Here is a 19,957-nt window from a genome sequence, read left to right as displayed (position 1 = left end):
ACATAAGGTCAGGAATAAAATGACCATTAATTCCTTCCCTACTGCAAACACAGAAGTTTCCATTGAGATAGCTACAACTTCAGAGCTAAGGATTGACAAAACGATACCAAACAGGGATGGCAACATATTGGAATTAAATACGTCCGCACCTGACATGTACAAACAGACAACAGATGAGCTACCATCTCAAAAAAGTGACAACAAAATGGAAGAAAAAACGACCGAAACGAACAAGAACAGGAAAATCCAAATGTTGATTACAAAAATGATGTGCTGGATAACAGTCGCCTCTGTTGCATCGTACATTCCTTGCATAACTTTATTGATTACCACAAATGTTGGATCGGATGAGATAACTGTTTGGCATAGATTGTTTTTTAGATCGTATATGGTTAATACAAGTATCAAGCCTTACATAATTGGATATTTTAATGCGGACTTTAGGCGTTTTCTGAAACGCAAGATATTTCGTTGCTCCCCAAGGTGAAAATACGCGTTGAATTAACTTTGATGTATATCGATAATTAGCATTTCGTATAATTTATACGCACTTTGTGCTTTGAAATTCATTTACATTTCCTGTTGTCATTATATGTACATAGTTCAAAAATAGGTGTTTTTGCAATGTTATATTTTGTATGATATCTTCTTAACTTCGAACCGGTTAATTATTGTTGTGATGCTTTGTTTAAATTTTAAACAAAATATCACGCCAATATTAGTTGGTTTCAAGTTAGGATATTCCGTTACCCTACAGGGTGAACGCATTCTTTCAATTGACTGTTATCTGTGGTTATCTGTAAATAATTTTACCATTTTTCTCTTAATATGCGATAGAATCAACTTGCATTTTCTTTTGTAATTATATATAAAATATTTTTATAGTTAGTGCTCTAACAATGTAATATGTTTGTATTTCATTTATAAAAAAAACACGATAATATCTAAATATGCTTTTATCTAAAATTGTATGGATTTCACGTACACATTTTCTTATTTTGCATATTCACAATAAACTCGATGTTTAATTCAATTGTCACAACTATTATTATACAAAAGTGACAAGTGAACATCTGCCACGGATACGGTAGTGGACATTATATTCGAATGCTTCAACCTTTTGCAATGTTTAAACGATGATGTAATTAAAAAATGTTTTCCATGTAAATAAAATTGTATATCAAAATAATGACGTTTCGTTTGTGGCATTTTAGCAAACATCCGTCATCTATGTTGGTAGTTTAAAATTGAGTGTGTGTGTTAAGTGCCCCCCCCCCCTCCACTCCCCATCCCCCACCCCTACTTCTTGCTTACCGAATACTTGATTATTTTCTACCCGAATCCTGCGCAACAAATACTATCAAACTAAATTTAGAAACTGCATACAGAATATTTCCGGATACCGCGCATAATCTTTTTATCATTTCAATCATAATTATTTATTACGCAGGATTTTGGAAAAGTAAAGGCCTATACGGATATCAAGAAGGCGTGCTTACCCGCTGTCGGGTCATTTCGTTAATATTTATTCTCGGACGTCTTTAACTGTATACATGAATGATAAAAATACATTTACAAGCTACATTTTGATCGGATTAAACTAACCATAACACCGACTTTCATGGGGCTCAGACGTAGCAGTTGCGTATGCTTATGACGCTAATAAATATGTTCACGTCCTCTGTTTCTTGACGTCACTGTAAAGAATTGTTTACGGATGATTTATTTCAATGAAATATGCATTAAGTGTTTCAATTAAAACAGTATATAAATACTTATAATATTTTTTCTCTTGTATGAACTATTCTATTTTTAATTACTGATTACTGAAAATAAAACCTGACATATTAAAAAAGGGAATTGCAAAATAAAGAAATTATAAAGTATATCTTTAGATCAAATATAAATATAAACTTGGAATCAAACTCGCAAGATGTTCTTTATCATCAGGAAGAGCACATTCTTACTGTTTTAAAGTTATATACTCACTAGTGGAAAGTAGGTGAAATGCTCAAGGTTACCAATCTTGAAATCAATCGAAACAAAACCCGATTTCGACTTGGTCTGATACATACTAGAATGAAGCAGGCGGAGTACACAACCTGGTTAAATCATCTTAACTTTAAATTTAATAATTTAATGCTTACACATTTTATGAGTTTAAAACTATAAAGCCAAAAGTAAACTTAGCAATAAATAAACTATTCTGCAAATATAGAACCTTATCAAATCAGATACTTTTAATTCATCCTTAACATTCAATTTAACATTTAATTGTGTGTTTATTTGGTTATGTCTTTATCTGGAACCCGTTGCTATGAAAATATTGATTTGACAACCAATGACGGATAATCTCATAAAAAATGTTTCTATGAAATCGCAAATACATGGAACAACTTAAGAATAAATTTCCTTTCAGAATTTGAATATGCTTAACATATTTTATTTCCTTACATTGTTAAATTTCATAGTGATTGTTATTTGGAGTTCTTAGAAGCTCTTCATGGGGCTCTGACGTAGCAGTTGCGTATGCTTATGACGCTAATGAATATGTTAACGACATCTGTTTCTTGACGTCACTGTTCAGAAGTGTTAACGGATGTTGTATTTCAATGAAATACGCATAAAGTGTTTCAATTAAAGCAGTATATGAATGAGTTTATTTATTATATGTTTTCTCCTGTAGGAACTATTCTATTTTTTAATCACTGATTGCTGAAAATAAAACCTGCCGACGTATTGAAAAGGGAATTGCAAAATAAAGGAATTGAAAAGTATATCTTCAGATCAAATATAAATATAAACTTAGAATCAAGCTCGCATGATGTTATTTATTATAAGAAAGTGCATATTTTTAATGTTTTAAAGTTATATACTCACTAGTGGAAAGTAGGTGGAATGCTCAAGGTTACAATCTGGAAAACAATCGAAACAAAGCCCGAATTCGACTGGGTCTGATACATACTAGAATTAAGCAGGCAGAGTACATAACCTGATGAATTCAACTTAACATTCACATGGTTAAAAAGAGTATATGCGTTTATTCAACCTTCATAATCATATATAGAAAAATCCAAATTTTAGGGAATTAACTAAGAAACGATGCAATGAATCCCAGTTTTGATAAAGGTCATTTTCCAAAAATAATGAAATAAACAACAACCTCATCGCACAAAATATCCTCGAGTTAATAAAATGATTAATAGCTTACAAGATTATTGGCTCTTCAGCGTTAAAAATCACTAACGAAAAATGAGATTTTGTCTGAGCCTTTGTGTTGTCAATGTTGTCAAATACGGTATTGCTAAAGCGATATGTTGTTATGAAACTGCTAAAATTTATGTAAACTTATCTTTAAAACTCTTAAAAATAATAAGTAAAATTATATTTCATGAGTTTAAAACTATAAAGCCAAAATAAAGTTTAGCAATATATTTAATATTCTGCAAATATAGATCCTTATCAAATCAGATGCATTGAATTCATCCTTAACATTCATTTTAACATTTATTTGTGTGTTTATTTGGTTATGCCTTTATCTAGACCCCTTTGCTATGATTATATTGATTTGACAACCTATGACCGAATATCTCATAAATAGTTATTCAGTAAAATCGTAAATACATGAAACAATTTAAGAATAATTTCCTTTCATAATTTAAATATGCTCAAAGTATTTTATTTCCTTACATCGTTAAAATTCGTTGTGATTGTTATTTGTAGTTTTTAGAAGCTCTAAGTTTATCATACCGACTACTAGCAGGACCCGGTATGACTAACATCATTATCAAGTGTTTCAAATTATACAATTGATTGTATTTCCGTGTTTCTTAAGTTTAGGTAATTGTCGATTAAGCATTTACCTCAGATGACCGTCAATCCATTGTGAAGTTGAAGCGATTGAAGGAGCCTCGCAACTAAAGTAATATTTCGCTGAAGCCAGTAGTTTATACTACCACGAAAGACAATGAATGAATCATACTCACAATTGTGCTTACCAAATGGTTAGAAATATGATTAGCTATTTGAGAAAATTGAGGGATCTGTCGGTTATGAGAAATAATGATTTGTATTAAAAATATAGTTTTCTTGTTCTGTATTGTCATACCACGGGAAATATTTCTCGCTTAACGAGTTTAAATGGTTCAGAATACCACCCAGAACGACACGTCAACTTACCACACTTTGTATGTCACCACTTAAGGTAAACTCGAGACAGTCAAAAATTGCCACACAATCCGTTTTCCGGCACATTCTCGAACTCAATCGTGGAGGAGGCGGGGTACCATCAACAAGAAGCTAATCGGATGGCGTGTGGCAACCTACCACCCCATTTAGACCACCAGTCTTTGAAAACTCGTTTATTAGTTTAAAGGACTTGCAAATACGGTTTCAAGACGATTCTCGATTTCTGGTTGGATTTGGTTCTCAATCAAATTAAGTAAGCGGATAACCACCTACTAGGTGTTTACGGGCTACGCCTGTCTACCGTCGCATATAGGTTTACAATCTGGGAAAACGAGTTTAAAGCACTTGTTTAATTGGCCAATATTCGCAATAAAACCACTTTGAGTCTGCTACTAATTTGAAATAAGCAAATTACAGTCGGAATGTGTACCAGGGGACACGCCAAGGCCACCATTAGTGGACAGTTCGTTAACTCGTTCAAACAATCGTTAACTTAAGCTGTTAATGAATCGCCGCAATTCCATTTCACGGTTGCTTCTGGTTCTCTCTTCATATATAAAGACAGAGTACCACCTGGTTAATGTTGTAAAGGATCACTACCACCTATAGATATCACTTCTCAAATATCGAACTCCGCCTTTTTCATGGTCTCACTAGAGGAAAGACTGAATACCATCAACAGTTTGGTTAGGAGATGAGACCAACACTTTACGTTAAAACCCGCCTTATTTTACGTCCTATTGCTACTTCGTAAAGTATGTTGTACACTATGTTTCATTGAATGTTTTATAATGGCAGATAGTGAAATTTACTGGCACATTTAATTAAATATAAATTATGCATTATACATGCACCAAAGGCTAGATCTTAAACGGAAAAAATATTCAATAGGAAACACCACACACCCCTGATTTGCCGTTGTATTTCCGTTGTATTTAAAACACTTTGCTTGTCAAGGAAGATGACTTTGTCGAAGTTCAATTCGAGGGGTGAATGCGAAAAGGTTCTAAGTGACATTAAATAAATAAGCAGATAGAAACCTTTCGCTTTCGCCCCTCGAATTGCTTATATACTGGTTTGGCAGGTATCAAATGGTTGTTCCGGAAACGGTCTATACTTACATGTAGTTGTTGTAAAATTTTGTAACAATATGTTTTCCTTACCGATTCGAACATGTTTGATATCTAATCAGCACGACCGATTTCTTGTCGTGTCATGTATTACGCTTAAATACAACTTTCTAATACAAAGCTTTCCTACTTTGTCCGTCAATACACAATATAGAACCCGCCCTTTTTACGTGCTTTTATACTCTAGGAAGGGATGTCGGCTGCGTACCAAATGTTGGTTCAAGCATGCCCTTATATAACTACTTATCTAAAGAAGAAATTAACTTGAATTAAGCATCGGCTTATATATTGTCAAACGACAGATAAGGCGATAATGAGCTGTTTTGGTACTGTGATTTTGTTGAGTTGTCGACATAAGCGAATGACTGTGTTACGTTGGCTTTCCTTAACGTTTAAACCTCAATCCCTTTAGATCATGATTTTTGTATATACATATATAGCTTACAATTCTGTTAGTATATTATTAATGTACAATAATAAGTTTTAATGAATGTTGTTCGCGCTGCGCCAGGACTTCAACTGGTATGCTTTATCATTAAAATAGGTTAGTGTTTGCCTAATGTGAAAGTACAATGTGACATTATCTTTCGATATCTTAAATTAAACTGACCAAATATAAATTGAGATAAAATAGTAAGAATGTGTATTTAATTTTGGCAAAATTCCGATAATCCAAATTTGATAGTAACGTGTGTAACAAATGCGTGTTTTCTAATTAAAAACCCATATAAACAAAAAAGGCGTGTTATAATAATGAAATACACAATTATAAAAACTATAAAGACAAAAGTGCATGTCAATTTACCAAGTCTTAGGAATACGTGACTTAATATTATTAATAGCAAACAAAATCAGAGTATCAGTCAAAATGAGCAAATTGAAAAAAAGATTAAGTTGGGCAAGACCAAAGTGCAACATGTTAGTGGTGTTTTAGATCTTTCATAAATTGGAAAAGTGAATACTGTTGTTAATATTGAACTGAGGCTGTTGCAATCCATCAACCACCATCAACCTAGATGGTCAACAGGACTACCTGGTCATTCTCTCAATATGTGATGAATGTTGTTGATTTGAGTATTCATGTGTTAAGAATAGTTTTGCCAAAATTACAATTAATGTTTCATCCAAGCTAAATTCCCTGTTCGCTTTTTCGAAAATGCTTATTTTCACCTTTTGTATATCATTTTGTACTTTTAAAAACAAAGAATTCGTGAAATATAAGATTAAATGGTGTCCACTTTTCAACAAACACGTGAATCATTCAGCTGTTTAAGTTCTAAACTCAGTCCCGATATTATTGTAAATTGTAAATGCCCGTTTAGCAAATCAAATATTTTTTTGTCGGCTAAGTTTTTGAGTACCTATATTAAGTGCTTTAATTATAATAATACAATTGTATGTAGTTTGCAAGGAAATGTGACAATAAATCGTTATTTATTGGTGTTCGTTCAATTCCCTGTAGGGAATTTTGAGACCAACGAACGGAAAATGCGCCGCATTATACTTGCGCCCGCGCCATTATCGTACAAAATCATAGTGGTACTGCGACTGCTTGTTTGAGTACATCTGCTCCAACAGACATCAGGAAGTGTGTTCTATCGCAGGTTCCTAAGGCCCTTACACAAACCACTCATTGAGAACAACAGCAGGCACTGGTCTATACACAGGTCATTCATGATTTTGGATTATTTATTTTCAATCTATGGTTTTATTGTTCACCGTATTTATTATCACCCGATTTATCTTTTATATCAAATATAAATCCTGTGAACAACAAATATCATAAAGTGTTTATTTATATATCGTTAAAAACCTGTGACAGGTACAGAACTCAGCCACGTAAAACCTATCTAGAGGTGTATGACGTGTATGAGAGATAAAACATGGAAAATCACTAGTGAAATTGAAATTTAATTCATTTACATGTAAGAAACATTTCTTTATTGTAAAGGACATTCGAACAAAGATTAAAATATCAGTTAAGTGTTGTTTTTTATATACAAACAATACATTATGTTGTTTATTAAACATAATTTGTAGAATATAGAAACATGTATACGCTATTTTATATCGTAAGAAAAAGTAACATTCTAAGCAAATACTGACAATAGATTTTAATAATTTAAAAAATAATTTTGAATCATTTAAACGCATATGTTTATATGGATAGATGTTTTAAAAATGCTAATATGAATGCACCTTTTATTTTTAATCAAAACAAATATTACGACGCAAATCGTGTTGAATGGACACGAGGAATATCTTCATGATTATCTTATGTTTTCTGATGTTTGTTTTGCTATCTTTACCAAACAAATTCGAAATTATTTTTTAAACTGCTTTCTGAATGTTACTCATTTGAACGTTTATCACCCGACAAATAAAATAATCTCAAAATGCAGAACTTTGTCACAGATATAAAATAAGTTATCACACCCTGTTTATAATATAAGGAACAACTCTGTACAACACAGTTGACAATGCACGTAATGTGTTCCAACAACATATCATGGGGAGAGAGAAATTCCACAACAGTAATGTTATGAAAGATTCGGACAATCGACCGAAAATGTCTCTTTTGAAAAGTCCTTTAGGATCTACATTCGCCTCTGTGATGACCTAGTCCGCCAACCCCACCATCAGCTCCTTTAAGAACTTAGTGCAGCTTGGAGCAAAGCTAGTCCTGAAATATTAAAAAAAAATGTATTTCGAGTTATCAATACATTCAGTACAATAAGTGTGCAGGAACAAAGTACCACCCACATCCTGAAATTGTCATTGCCTTAACTATAATTGTGAAATCGTAACACAAGATCATTTTTCATTTAATATATAATAAATGATAGACGGTCAGTCGTTCTACTATGTTTTTGAAATCACACACATTTTTTTGTCAATTATGCCGTTATAACTCGAATGAAATTAAGATACTGCAATTGCCATATGCAAGATGTAGCATTATCATTTATCGTTTTAAACCATTTATTATTTAATATTCCTTAGTAGACATGCAGTTTAAAACTAACTTCAAAAAAAAAATCGACAGTAAAGAGAAAATTTTAGGATTGACATGCCATGTTACAAACAACACCTGAATGCATATACTTCAATGTATGGCGATATTTCTCAGAAAAGGAATAAAGCCACGGACCATCGACAGTTACTGTTTCTTCAAGATGTTTCATCTGATCTGTGCCGGCCTCTGTTATGCCTTTGTCTGCAAGCTCCGCTTTCACCTTCTGAATGTATGCAACGTAGGAGGCACGTTTACTTCCAGTTAATCCAACTAGTTCACTGCAACGATACATATAAATTATATTCAAAAACAGTTATAAGTAAGATGGCATAAGCAATTATTCCAAATTAAAACCTATCCAACAATATTAGGTTAACTACAATCATACCGTCAAAGAATATTCAGGAATACATTTAATTATCACCTGTCCTTCAATACTCCCGGACGGAGTCCGCCCAATGAAGGACAGGGTGGCCATCATTGTAGCCCAACATATATAGTTTTGTATTTGATTTTCCTTCTTTAAGAACTTGCAATATTGTATAAAACATGTATTCATGTGTATACATATATTTACTCCAGCCTGTTCTTCATTTAACTGCGTTTGAACCAGTAAGATTGAGCCAGTGTCCGTTTTTTTCTCTTAATTTGTCCTTTATCATGCAGTATATTTCAATGATTGAACACAATTGTTTGTTCTTATATTTTACACCTGGCACTGTTATTTGTTTTACATGTTTTAAAAATCACATTTTCAAACCAAATCTAAAGTGATAAGGCTTTTACAGTCAACTTGACGATTAATCGAAATAGCAAAACATAAGAAATATGTAAGACGAGTAGACCAAAGACTGACCACGACAACAATGTAGATGACTAAACCTTTCTCATGACAGGCACCGCACCCGATTGGCGGAAGTCCAGATATACATTCTACACTTCTTGTAGTTCCTCAGTGTCAAACGATTGTTAGTTTTAACTTTTATACACAACAACTTTATATTAAGTTAAATTAATACAAAACAAATATACATCCTCACGTTTGCTAACATAAAATCATTAATATAGTTTGTTTTATTAATTTTTCCGAAGAAAAATACTCATTCATACCGAAATTGTAAGACGTGATTTCAATGATTAAAACATATAACTGACTGGCTACTGCATTCACATATTTTTTATCAGCCGCTTTAATATCGAGTTATTACCTACCGCCAATTACAGGCTGCGTATTGTATACTACATCTTATATGTGTAGATTAACCAGTAATACTAGCCTCTTACAATTTTAGAATTCTACACAGTTTCACATCGAGCAACTTTTCATTACAATTTTCATTTCCTTCCAAACAGTAAACATTTATCTCATTCAACGTTTATCACACCACAAACTATTTTAGGTAGCTACAAATGCTGGGAAACTAACTAACCTGACCGATATTGAACTACCACCACTGGGCCATTAACTAGTTATATGCTATCGATAATGGCTTCTACTATCTACCGCCGTTAACAGGTTAAATACATTCTGCATATGGTAAGTGTAGACTAACAAATAATACTAACACAGAACATTCATTAATTGGACACTTCAAAGGCGAGACGCCATCTAGGACAAATGTCTTGTAATCCCTAATAGTGAACGCTCGTTCTCTTATGAACATCTACAGCTGACTATTATTTCTGTAAGATGTTTCTTACCTGTATTCATACACTGCATGATCGTACAATGAGACCCCATTTGGGACAATTTTCCCATTCTTCCCAACAGTGAACATCCGTCCTGTACTGAACTCCGCCTTCAACGCCATGCATACTGCCAAGCCCTCACTGTTGTTGGCCAAATATCCTTTGAACGTGCCGCCTTTATACGATTTTCCCGGGGACGGATGGTGACTCTGCAAAGGGGAAGACAAACGTTGTATTGTACGTTTTGAGCTGGATACAGTTTTCTATATGTGTTCGTGTGTGTGTGTGTGTGTGTGTGTGTGTGCGTGCGTGCGTGCGTGCGTGCGTGCGTGCGTGCGTGTGTGTGTGTGCGTGTATTCGTGCGTGCTCGCGCGTATGTGTCACTCTGTGCGTGCGTTCGTGCGTGTGTGCATGCGTGCCTGTACGTGCAGTGTAATTGGTGTTTTCTGTTTCCAAACAGTTATACTGAAATATACGGCACACGTGGTAATGCTTTGTTTATTTCAAATTATATGGGATGTATAGCATTTCCTCAGAGGCGAGTATATGAGCCGTTTTGGATGTTGGCTTGTTTGTTTAGACGTGTGTTGACTTACATGGTTTGGGGTACGAACCTTTACTGATAATGCCCGAGCTGTTACTAAAATATAGTGCCTACATTTGAGTTGTGGAGTCATTGTGGCTAAATGGGCCATTCCTCCACCATGTGGCGTGCAATGTCGGCGCGTGATCAGATTGTTTTTCTTGCCAGCAGAATCTATTTAGGTCCATCATATAAGATGTAATGATTTCGGGGCTTTATAAACACAATAACATTATGAGCCCTGTACACTATTTGCCGGTGCAGGAACGTACTTAGCGCATAATGTAATATTCTTTTTTTATTGCATTTGTGTTTGTAAAAAAACTAGATACGTTGCACTGTGTTAGTTGTAGCCTTCAGCATATCTATAAAAATACATCTTTTTAGCTTTTGAATACTATGTTAAAAATATAACCTAGATAATTGTCTGCGACGAGAACCATTCTGTGAATGGATGTATTTCACCACAATGCACACAACGTAGGTTTTTGTGCACACTTGTATGATAAAATGCTGTGATATTGAAATTTGTTTTGTTTTTTTCAACTGTCTGTTAGCTTTAAACACATGATTGATTAAGTAAATACATTTACACATAATGATTACCGTTTGGATGCCTTCCGGAAATGTAAATATCAACTTCATGATTGGATGAACGACTTCATAGTCGCGGTTGACCTGAACTGTTCCACTGGGCTGTGTCCCTAAGAAATAAAGTGACCCTGAGTAATAAACAATCAAAAACGCATGCGATCACATATGGTCAATTCCGAGATGTTTTGTTAAAAACAACTCCTTTTAACCATCCGTATCGAACTATAAGACGCTTCGTCTGCATTTCCTTCTGATTTAAGCATTGGTATAATATTTTACGTAAAGGACAAAATATACCATCTGACATTTAACAAATGAAATATTTTAAATAATTTACCACCAATTTCAGGATGAATATAATATTGTTATTAATATTTATCAATTTTTAATTTTAAGATGGAGATATTATAATGCGTTGCCAATTTACTAATGTTAAGGTACTTGCATCATACATAGGTATTAAGGATAACTTACAGTTGAATAATTCTTTGATTGTTGTCCATTTCGTCTGGACTATTGCTCTTTCCTAAACACAGATAATATATCGATGACTTAAACTATTCATGATTGATATTTGAAACGAATTGGAACAATAGACACACAGCTATGAATATGAATATACACTGTATAAATACAGCCACGGCTATTTCGTATAAAATTTGTTAATCAGTCGTTAACAAAAGTTAACGTTATTCATTTTTGCCTATGCAATGTCATTTAATTATCTATGATTACCTTTTCAACTCGATTCAAGTCTGCTTTCGTTCTTTTTAACTCAGCCTCGACAGTCAGTCGTTCCTAAAAGAAACATAGTGCAACGTTAGCCTCGGAAGCAGATCAGCATTGTTGGAAATATTTAATAAACACTAAAATCATGTACAATATATCCATTTCAATCCTGCAGCCTCAACTTTGCTTACACAAAGCGAATTTCTGAGGTAAAAAATACTGCAATGATATAAAGGACACTATACTAAGATAAAATCAATATCTGTTATCAAATTTCGTACTTTAACATCGATAACTTCTATGCAACCTTTATATATTCTACATGCAATAAGACTCGCATGTGCACACTATTGTTTCGACTATAAAACTGTAGTTTATGACGTGCAGACACGTCCACAATTTTGTTAAGACTAAACAGATGTAGTTTACGACTAATAGGCACGTCAACACTATTGTTTATATTATTTAGACTATACAGAGAAAATATTTGTACAAGAAAAGATTACATAGATATTTTAAATGACGGAATAACAATATTTACTAATGTAACGGTACATATAATTGAATATAAATTATGAAACTTAAAAGCCTGTAGTAGTTCCATTTTATGATTCCTTAAAAAACAGTTGTATACAAAGGTATGAAGACATAAACATTGGGAAGACATAACAACAACGAAGCCTAATTTAAATCGTCCTTTACAAGATAAAACGATTGACACGATAATAGCATAGTAAGAGTGGTAAAGCTTCTAGCTAATCCGTAAACATTTTAAATATATAGACGACACTTGCTCTAGCCAATGTATGTTTAACTGTCAGGAGTAGTACCGAGACATTGAACAACCGGCTACCTAATATTAAATGACAAAGGTAAAAGATCGCCATTGTATCTCTCGAGGTATCGACTGATAACTATTTTAACTTGGAAATTATTATAACTGTGGACTTGAGGAGCGGATCACCAATTGTAGTAATGAATATACAAAAATAGACCGTAATTACGATAGTCTTAATGCATATGCAACAAAACATAACGTTATTTTGCTTTACCAGTGTTGTCCTTTAACGTACCTTTATTGATTTATCCAAATATTCTTTGGCGTTATGTGACAGTGCAGTGAGCTCCCTCCTTGTCTGTAATCACACGCATAATTATCATATATATATATTATATTATTTATGCACTGTGCTGTTTGTAGAGTTGTGTGCTGTTCTATGCATGTTGTAAGGATGATTTTCCAATCGGTGATATTTGTATCTCGAATTAAATATACAATACCACGCATAAACTAAGCAGATGAGAGCTTCAGAAACAATGATTTACCTATCAAGGAACATTTAATTGCTGAATAAATCGAATAGCTTGTTGACACGGATATTATCATTACGCTGTAATGCAATATTGTGCGAGTATTATGATATTAAACATTTAAGCAATCGACACCTTACGCAATACCTTTTGTATTTCTGTAGTGGGCTCGAAAACATCGTTAACACTTCCATCGTCACTCCCAGTAACTTCGTCTTGATGTTCACAAACATCCTCCAAGTCCTCAAACACACATTTCAGAATAACTCTGTTTTCTTTAAATTCAAATCTTTTAAAAGTGTGTTTGTGTTTGATTTCTCTCAGGTTGGATCTAACGTCCGAAACCCCTTTATCAAATTTTCTACTAAGTAGGTACAGGTACCCAGCCATATTATTGTGAACAAATTGATCAATCTTTCTTTCTTCATTTTCACACCATGTGATTTTCTCATTATACGTCCTAGTAATACGGGAATAGGTGCTCTCGTTTTCATTGTGCTTCTTTGTTATCTCATCTATTAGGACATTTGTCAATTCATCTACACGTTGTTTAATTTTAATACCTAATTCCATACATTCCTGTGCACAGTTATCAGCATTAGTTTTGAAGTTCTCCTTGCTATTCTCTGCGTCATCTTTCAAAAGCAAAATTTCGTTTTTAACCTCCATCAACAGTGACTTCATTGTGTTAACCTTCTCGCAGTCGATGCTGCCTACTTCACGCAGCAAGTCAACAACTTCTTTCCCACAAGAAAGATGTTCCGAATGAAGACATCTGCCACAAATCATGGTATCATGTCTTGTGCAAAGAAATATAGCTCTCTCAGTCGCATGCTGCTTACATCTTTCTTCTGAGACGTCCCGAATGATGACCTTTGGATTTTCTCTATCATCCTCATGCACGTTGACAGCCTCATGCATAATGACAGAATGTGTTTGAAACACCTTTCCTGTGTTGTGAATGTCAACGCAAGCGTCTCCAATGTGTCCGCAGGTTTTGCAATATCCGACTGCATATTCTTTGAAGCATATTTCACATTGAATTTGTTTTGATGCCATGTCAGATGGTAATGCGGGTTTAAGATATAAGAATTCGCAAGATTATTGATAAAGTTGTGCTTTTTTGTCCATTAAATATTTCTTTGTTGCCACTATATTGTAAAAAGAATACATGTATCACTGAAAATATAAATACATATATGATAAGCAAGATCACGAGGATATCATGATAATAAATAACGAGTGTATTAAAAAGCTATTGGCAAGTGAAGTTGTAATGAAATTACGTTTAAACAGATAATTAATAATCTTACTCCGTATGAATCGATGTTTCAATAGCAAATAGCTATGTCTTTTTATGAGGTCGTGTGGTTTAGATATTGGACTGTTTAACGATCGAATATTTGATGTTTGATTTTTTTAATGTATAACTGCACTAATGTTTAAGATATTTGACTGGTACGTATTCAACGTGCATGATGGAAGGGTATCTGTTATACCTATATGTTTGATCGATAGGTACAGAAACTCAGCATTAACATACCACATATATCGCATCAGATTTACAGCAAGCTGATGGTATGCCAACGCCATGACATCAAGAGACATGAAACTCACACCATTATCTGAACAAAAACAGTAAAGATACTAAAACTTCTATATTTTAGCCCTGCTGTGAAGACAGTTGAAAGCTAATATGGATCACCATCGATTTCATGTCCTGTGCATAGACCAGAACTGTGCATTTATTCAGACGCATAGAGAACGTTCCTCCAGTGAGTCTCAAACCAGCAATGTATTTGTTGAAAGAAGCACATATCCCACTATAGCATTCCCACCCTTCAGTTTCCAGTCTGATCCATATCCGTTAGGTTAGCGGCCCCAATTCCACTTTAGCATCCACACCCTTCAGTTTCCAGTCTGATCGTTATCCGTTAGGTTAGCGGCCCCTATCCCACTATAGCATCTTCACCCTTCAGTTTCCCGTCTGATCCATATCCGTTAGGTTAGCGGCCCCTATCCCACTATAGCATTCCCACCCTTCAATTTCCAGTCTGATCGATATCCGTTAGGTTAGCGGCCCCTATCCCAATATAGCATCCACACCCTTCTGTTTCCAGCCTGATCCATATCCGTTAGGTTAGCGGCCCCTATCCCACTATAGCATCCACACCCTTCAGTTTCCACTCTGATCCATATCCGTTAGGTTAGCGGCCCCTATCCGACTATAGCATCCACACCCTTCAGTTTCCAGTCTGATCCATATCCGTTAGGTTAGCGGCCCCTATCCCACTATAGCATCCATACCCTTCAGTTTCCAGTCTGATCCATATCCGTTAGGTTAGCGGCCCCTATCCAACTATAGCATCCACACCCTTCAGTTTCAAGTCTGATCCATATCCGTTAGGTTAGCGGTCCTTATCCAACTATAGCATCCACACCCATCAATTTCCAGTCTGATTTTTATCAGTTAGGTTAGCGGCCCCTATCCAATTATAGCATCTACACCCTTCAATTTCCAGTCTGATTTTTATCCGTCAGGTTAGCGGCCCCTATCCCACTATAGCATCCACAACCTTCAGTTTCAAGTCTGATCCATATCCGTTAGGTTAGCGGTCCTTATCCCACTATAGCATTCCCACACCCTTCAGTTTCCAGTCTGATCCATATCCATTAGGTTAGCGGCCCCTATCCCACTATATCATTCTCACCCGTCAGTTTCCAGTCTGATCCATATCCGTTAGGTTAGCGGCCCCTATCCCACTATAGCATTCCCACCCTTCAGTGTCCAGTCTGATCCATATCCGTTAGGTTAGCGGCCCCTATCCCACTATAGCATTCCCACCCTTCAGTTTCCAGTCTGATCCATAACCGTTAGGTTAACGGCCCTTATCCCACTATAGCATTCCCACCCTTCAGTTTCCAGTCTGATCCATATCCGTTAGGTTAGCGGCCCCTATCCCACTATAGCATTCCCACCCTTCAGCTTCCAGTCTGATCCATATCCGTTAGGTTAGCGGCCCCTATCCCACTATAGCATCCATACCCTTCAGTTTCCAGTCTGATCTATATCCGTTAGGCTAGCGGCCCCTATCCCACAATAGCATCCACACCCTTCAGTTTCCAGTATGATTCATATCCGTTATGTTAGCGGCCCCTATTCCACTTGCATGTGCACAATGTACCATAGTATCTTACTGCATTTATAGAGTTGCAAAGAATAATTTATCCCTTAGTGTTTAGGCCTAAAAAATATGTCTGTTTCGGGTTACCCGACCCTACCTATAAAAATGCGCCAACCCTAACTATTTTTTTCCGTTTCTGAGCAAAAATATATTCGTTAGCGAATAGAGAGTTACGAAGGGCGGAAAATTGCGAATTGGACGATCAGAATTATTGTTTATATGATAAAACAGTCAGGCAATGACAGAAATGTAGGAAAGACTGGCATGTGCAAGAAAACACTCTAAACTTACGACAGATTTTGAAAAAAAAAATAATAAAAAAAAAAAAAAAAAATCCCTACCCACCCTACCTAAATATTTTGGGAAGGTTACCCTAAACAAACAATTATTTTTGGCCTTATGTGTAAATGCGATATGTCTTCGCTTCTACAATGGTAGTTTAATTTGCATAGTCATTGAACTAAATACAGCAATAAAGTTTAATGTATATGCCTAAAAATGTCTTAAACTTTTTGTTATTTCAAGAATTATTTCCAAAGTGCAAAAGAGTTCTCCTTTACCGGCACAATGGGACCGAACTAGAATAAAAGCCTTAATTAGGCAGATTTGTATATTACATGGTACATGTTCACTAATTAATTACGTAAATCGGAATTCACAGATTATATGCGATAAATTATAATGATAAAATGACGAAACTAAAAGTTAGATGAACGTAAGAGTGTGGTCTTGTATTGTTCGGAAACACGGAGGAAGCCCACTTTTTTTTGTCCAGCTTGTTGACCACAAGCTAAACTCACATGATCCCCGGCCGGGAATTGAACTCTGGTGGCGGAGTTGAGAGGCGATTGCGAAAAACAACAATAACAATACTAGCAACTAAATATATAATACGAACATAAATTCGTTAAAGTTAATGTTCAGATTATAGCCCTCTTAACTGACTTGAGCTTAATCTGATTAAACAATATACTCACTGAATACTGGGGCTTCTAACCTGCGTTGTATTTAGTATCCAATATATTTTTAACACTAATTTCTCATCATATAAAAACATAAATTCTTTATCAAGATATTGAAAACACTCCTAAATATTCTCCCTCTTAAACATATGGACAATTATAAGTAGGGTTAAACACAAACATACTACGCGTACGTAGTTAACGGAGCAGTCAACAGTTTAATAAGCGACGATATTCAGTGTCTTCTTGACATAAAAAATGCTTTAAGAAATGATATAAAGTGTTATACGGGATAAACAGCTTATATAAAATTGCTTAAATAATTTGCAGTAGAATGCATCTTTATTCATTTAATTCAAAATTCCAGGACAAACCAAGTAGTCAAATCAATAACGAAGACCCTGTTAAACGATACAAGATTTCGACATAACAGACTCTAAGAAAGACACAATGTCACTATCGTCACTATTATCATCAGACCGGCACAAAACATTGACGGACAACAAATGTTTTGGTTAAAACAATATTTATTTCGATATAATATTTACAATACGTTTAGTCTAACAAATTTGAGCATAATCAATGTTAACAAAGACAAAATATGTAATTAATTTAAACAAAGAACATGTAAATTATGCACAAAACAATAGTGCTAACATAAATGAGAAGCAAGCCTTAAGGCTTATACTATATTTCGCTTCTGTAGGTCATTCACGCTTGTTAGGCTGGTGCGCAAGTTGCGGTGACTCAAATACAAATAATCTTATTGTCGTTTGGTGTAAACTATGGTATGTAAAAACAAGTTGTTTTAGTCTGTAATCAGCTAGTTAAAAGGAAGAAAGGATAAAGGTAGAAGAAAAGGAAGGTGAAATAAGAGGAGTGGTACAGGTACTGGTCAGATCGGGATCGGGATAAGGTTTGCTAGAATGAGTACTCAAAAACGGTTACATTGACGTATATAGTTCTGGAAGTTGTCAAAGATAAGTTTGTTCGTTTGATAAGAGGCTTCCTTCGATCCAAAGAGTAACAGTTGAAGAGAAATTTGACCAACGGTGGATAACTGATCAATCAGATGATTTCTTTTTGAGAATAGGTGTTCTTTAAGATTGTTACAGTGCAAACGCAACCTCGCGTGATTGACACAGGATTTGTGGTCACCTTCATAGTACAAGTCAGGAACTTGTTTTGTGTTCTTGTAAAGTTTGTATTTGAAAGAAGGCACGGACGGCGATGACTGAACTTCTTCCGTGAGTGCGCTCCATGCGGATATAGCTGATGGCAGAAATGAACTCTTCAACAACTGTGATTTGCATGAAATGTTCCGAAGGTTATCTGCATTTCGAAGTTATACGAAGTAGTATCGCCAACTCTTGTTGGAATCAGTTAGATATGCTGGTGTAAGAGAGTAAAACATCTGATAAAAAATAGGATAAGTTTATGTTTACGGCGCCTTTCTTTGAGCGGTTCGATTCAGTTTCAACATAAAGATTGGTCAAAGATGGTAGTCGAGTTGCACCTGATATAATTCTGGCCACCTCATGTTGTACCTTTTCTTAGTCATCCTTATCAGCTTGCGTCAGATTATTCCAGACAACATCGGTATATTCCAACAAAGGCCTAATGAATGTGAAATACAGAACCTCAAGCAATTTACGATCAAGAACTTATATGAATGATCGCATGAAGTGAATTACCTGCCAAGCCTTCAGTCATCAGAAATGTGTTCATAAATAAATTTTGGTTTTACCTCCTTGAGACGGTCATGGAATCATTTGGGGGTTAAACTTATTTATGAGCACCAAGTGCCACTAGTATCCCAACATGTATCATTTATATAGACGATAAGAATATCATCAACCTTATGACAATGGAAAATAACGTTATATAAATCATTCCAAAACAGGTATGCTTACTGCAAGATTTCAAATTCCTGAAACGTACACACGCGAATCCAACCGCAGCAATAGGCCAACTCCTCAAAGATACGATACAGTCAAACATAGACATGTATCGCTCGCCTAAATAAAGTGTAAGGTTAAAACGCATGTGGTCGTACGGTCTATGGTACACACCAGGAGGTGAAACAAAACTATATGAATAGAAACAACAAAAAATATCAAAAGAAACAATCAAATAAATATTTGAATTCGTTAAAACATATTTATTGATTGCGTAATAATTATTTTTATTAACCTTTGCTACTATTTTTGTTACAATAAAATATCTCAACTAGTTAAAAACATATAAAAACCGCCAAGCAAGGGTTAGATAATGGAAATGATCATGGACTATCATAGTCTACTTCATTGATGTATATATGTGTGTTGTTATGTGTGGAAATAATCTAGTGTTCTGTTCTGTTCTGTAAAGTTTTCCCTCGTACATGTCATCAGATTTCTGTTTTTTTTTTCGTTTGCCCATATTTCTCCTTCAATTTAAACTGTATCATTGTACGGTATGTGTTACAGAACTTGTCTATTTACATTAACATTTACCTTTGTAATATGCATTTTTTAACGTTATCCTTTATAATACTGAATAGCGATATTTTTGTGCTGTATGATATGTGT

General features: G+C 34.8%; 1 protein-coding gene across 1 annotated transcript; it reads right to left on the bottom strand.

Moving 5' to 3' along the window:
* Nucleotides 1-7,400: 7,400 nt before the first annotated feature.
* Nucleotides 7,401-17,510, bottom strand: LOC128206692 (uncharacterized). The gene is made up of 9 exons (XM_052909306.1): nucleotides 17,403-17,510; nucleotides 13,388-14,419; nucleotides 13,003-13,065; nucleotides 11,936-11,998; nucleotides 11,675-11,726; nucleotides 11,213-11,310; nucleotides 10,036-10,232; nucleotides 8,470-8,612; nucleotides 7,401-8,001 (listed from the first exon to the last, which is right to left on the bottom strand). The coding sequence occupies exons 2-9, from the start codon at nucleotides 14,297-14,299 to the stop codon at nucleotides 7,967-7,969; spliced, it is 1,563 nt and encodes a 520-aa protein (XP_052765266.1). The 5' UTR covers nucleotides 14,300-14,419; nucleotides 17,403-17,510; the 3' UTR covers nucleotides 7,401-7,966.
* Nucleotides 17,511-19,957: the final 2,447 nt, after the last annotated feature.

The sequence above is a fragment of the Mya arenaria genome, chromosome 10 (genome assembly GCF_026914265.1).
Source record: "Mya arenaria isolate MELC-2E11 chromosome 10, ASM2691426v1".
Lineage (NCBI taxonomy): Eukaryota > Metazoa > Mollusca > Bivalvia > Myida > Myidae > Mya > Mya arenaria.
This window is presented reverse-complemented; position numbering and strand designations above follow the sequence as displayed.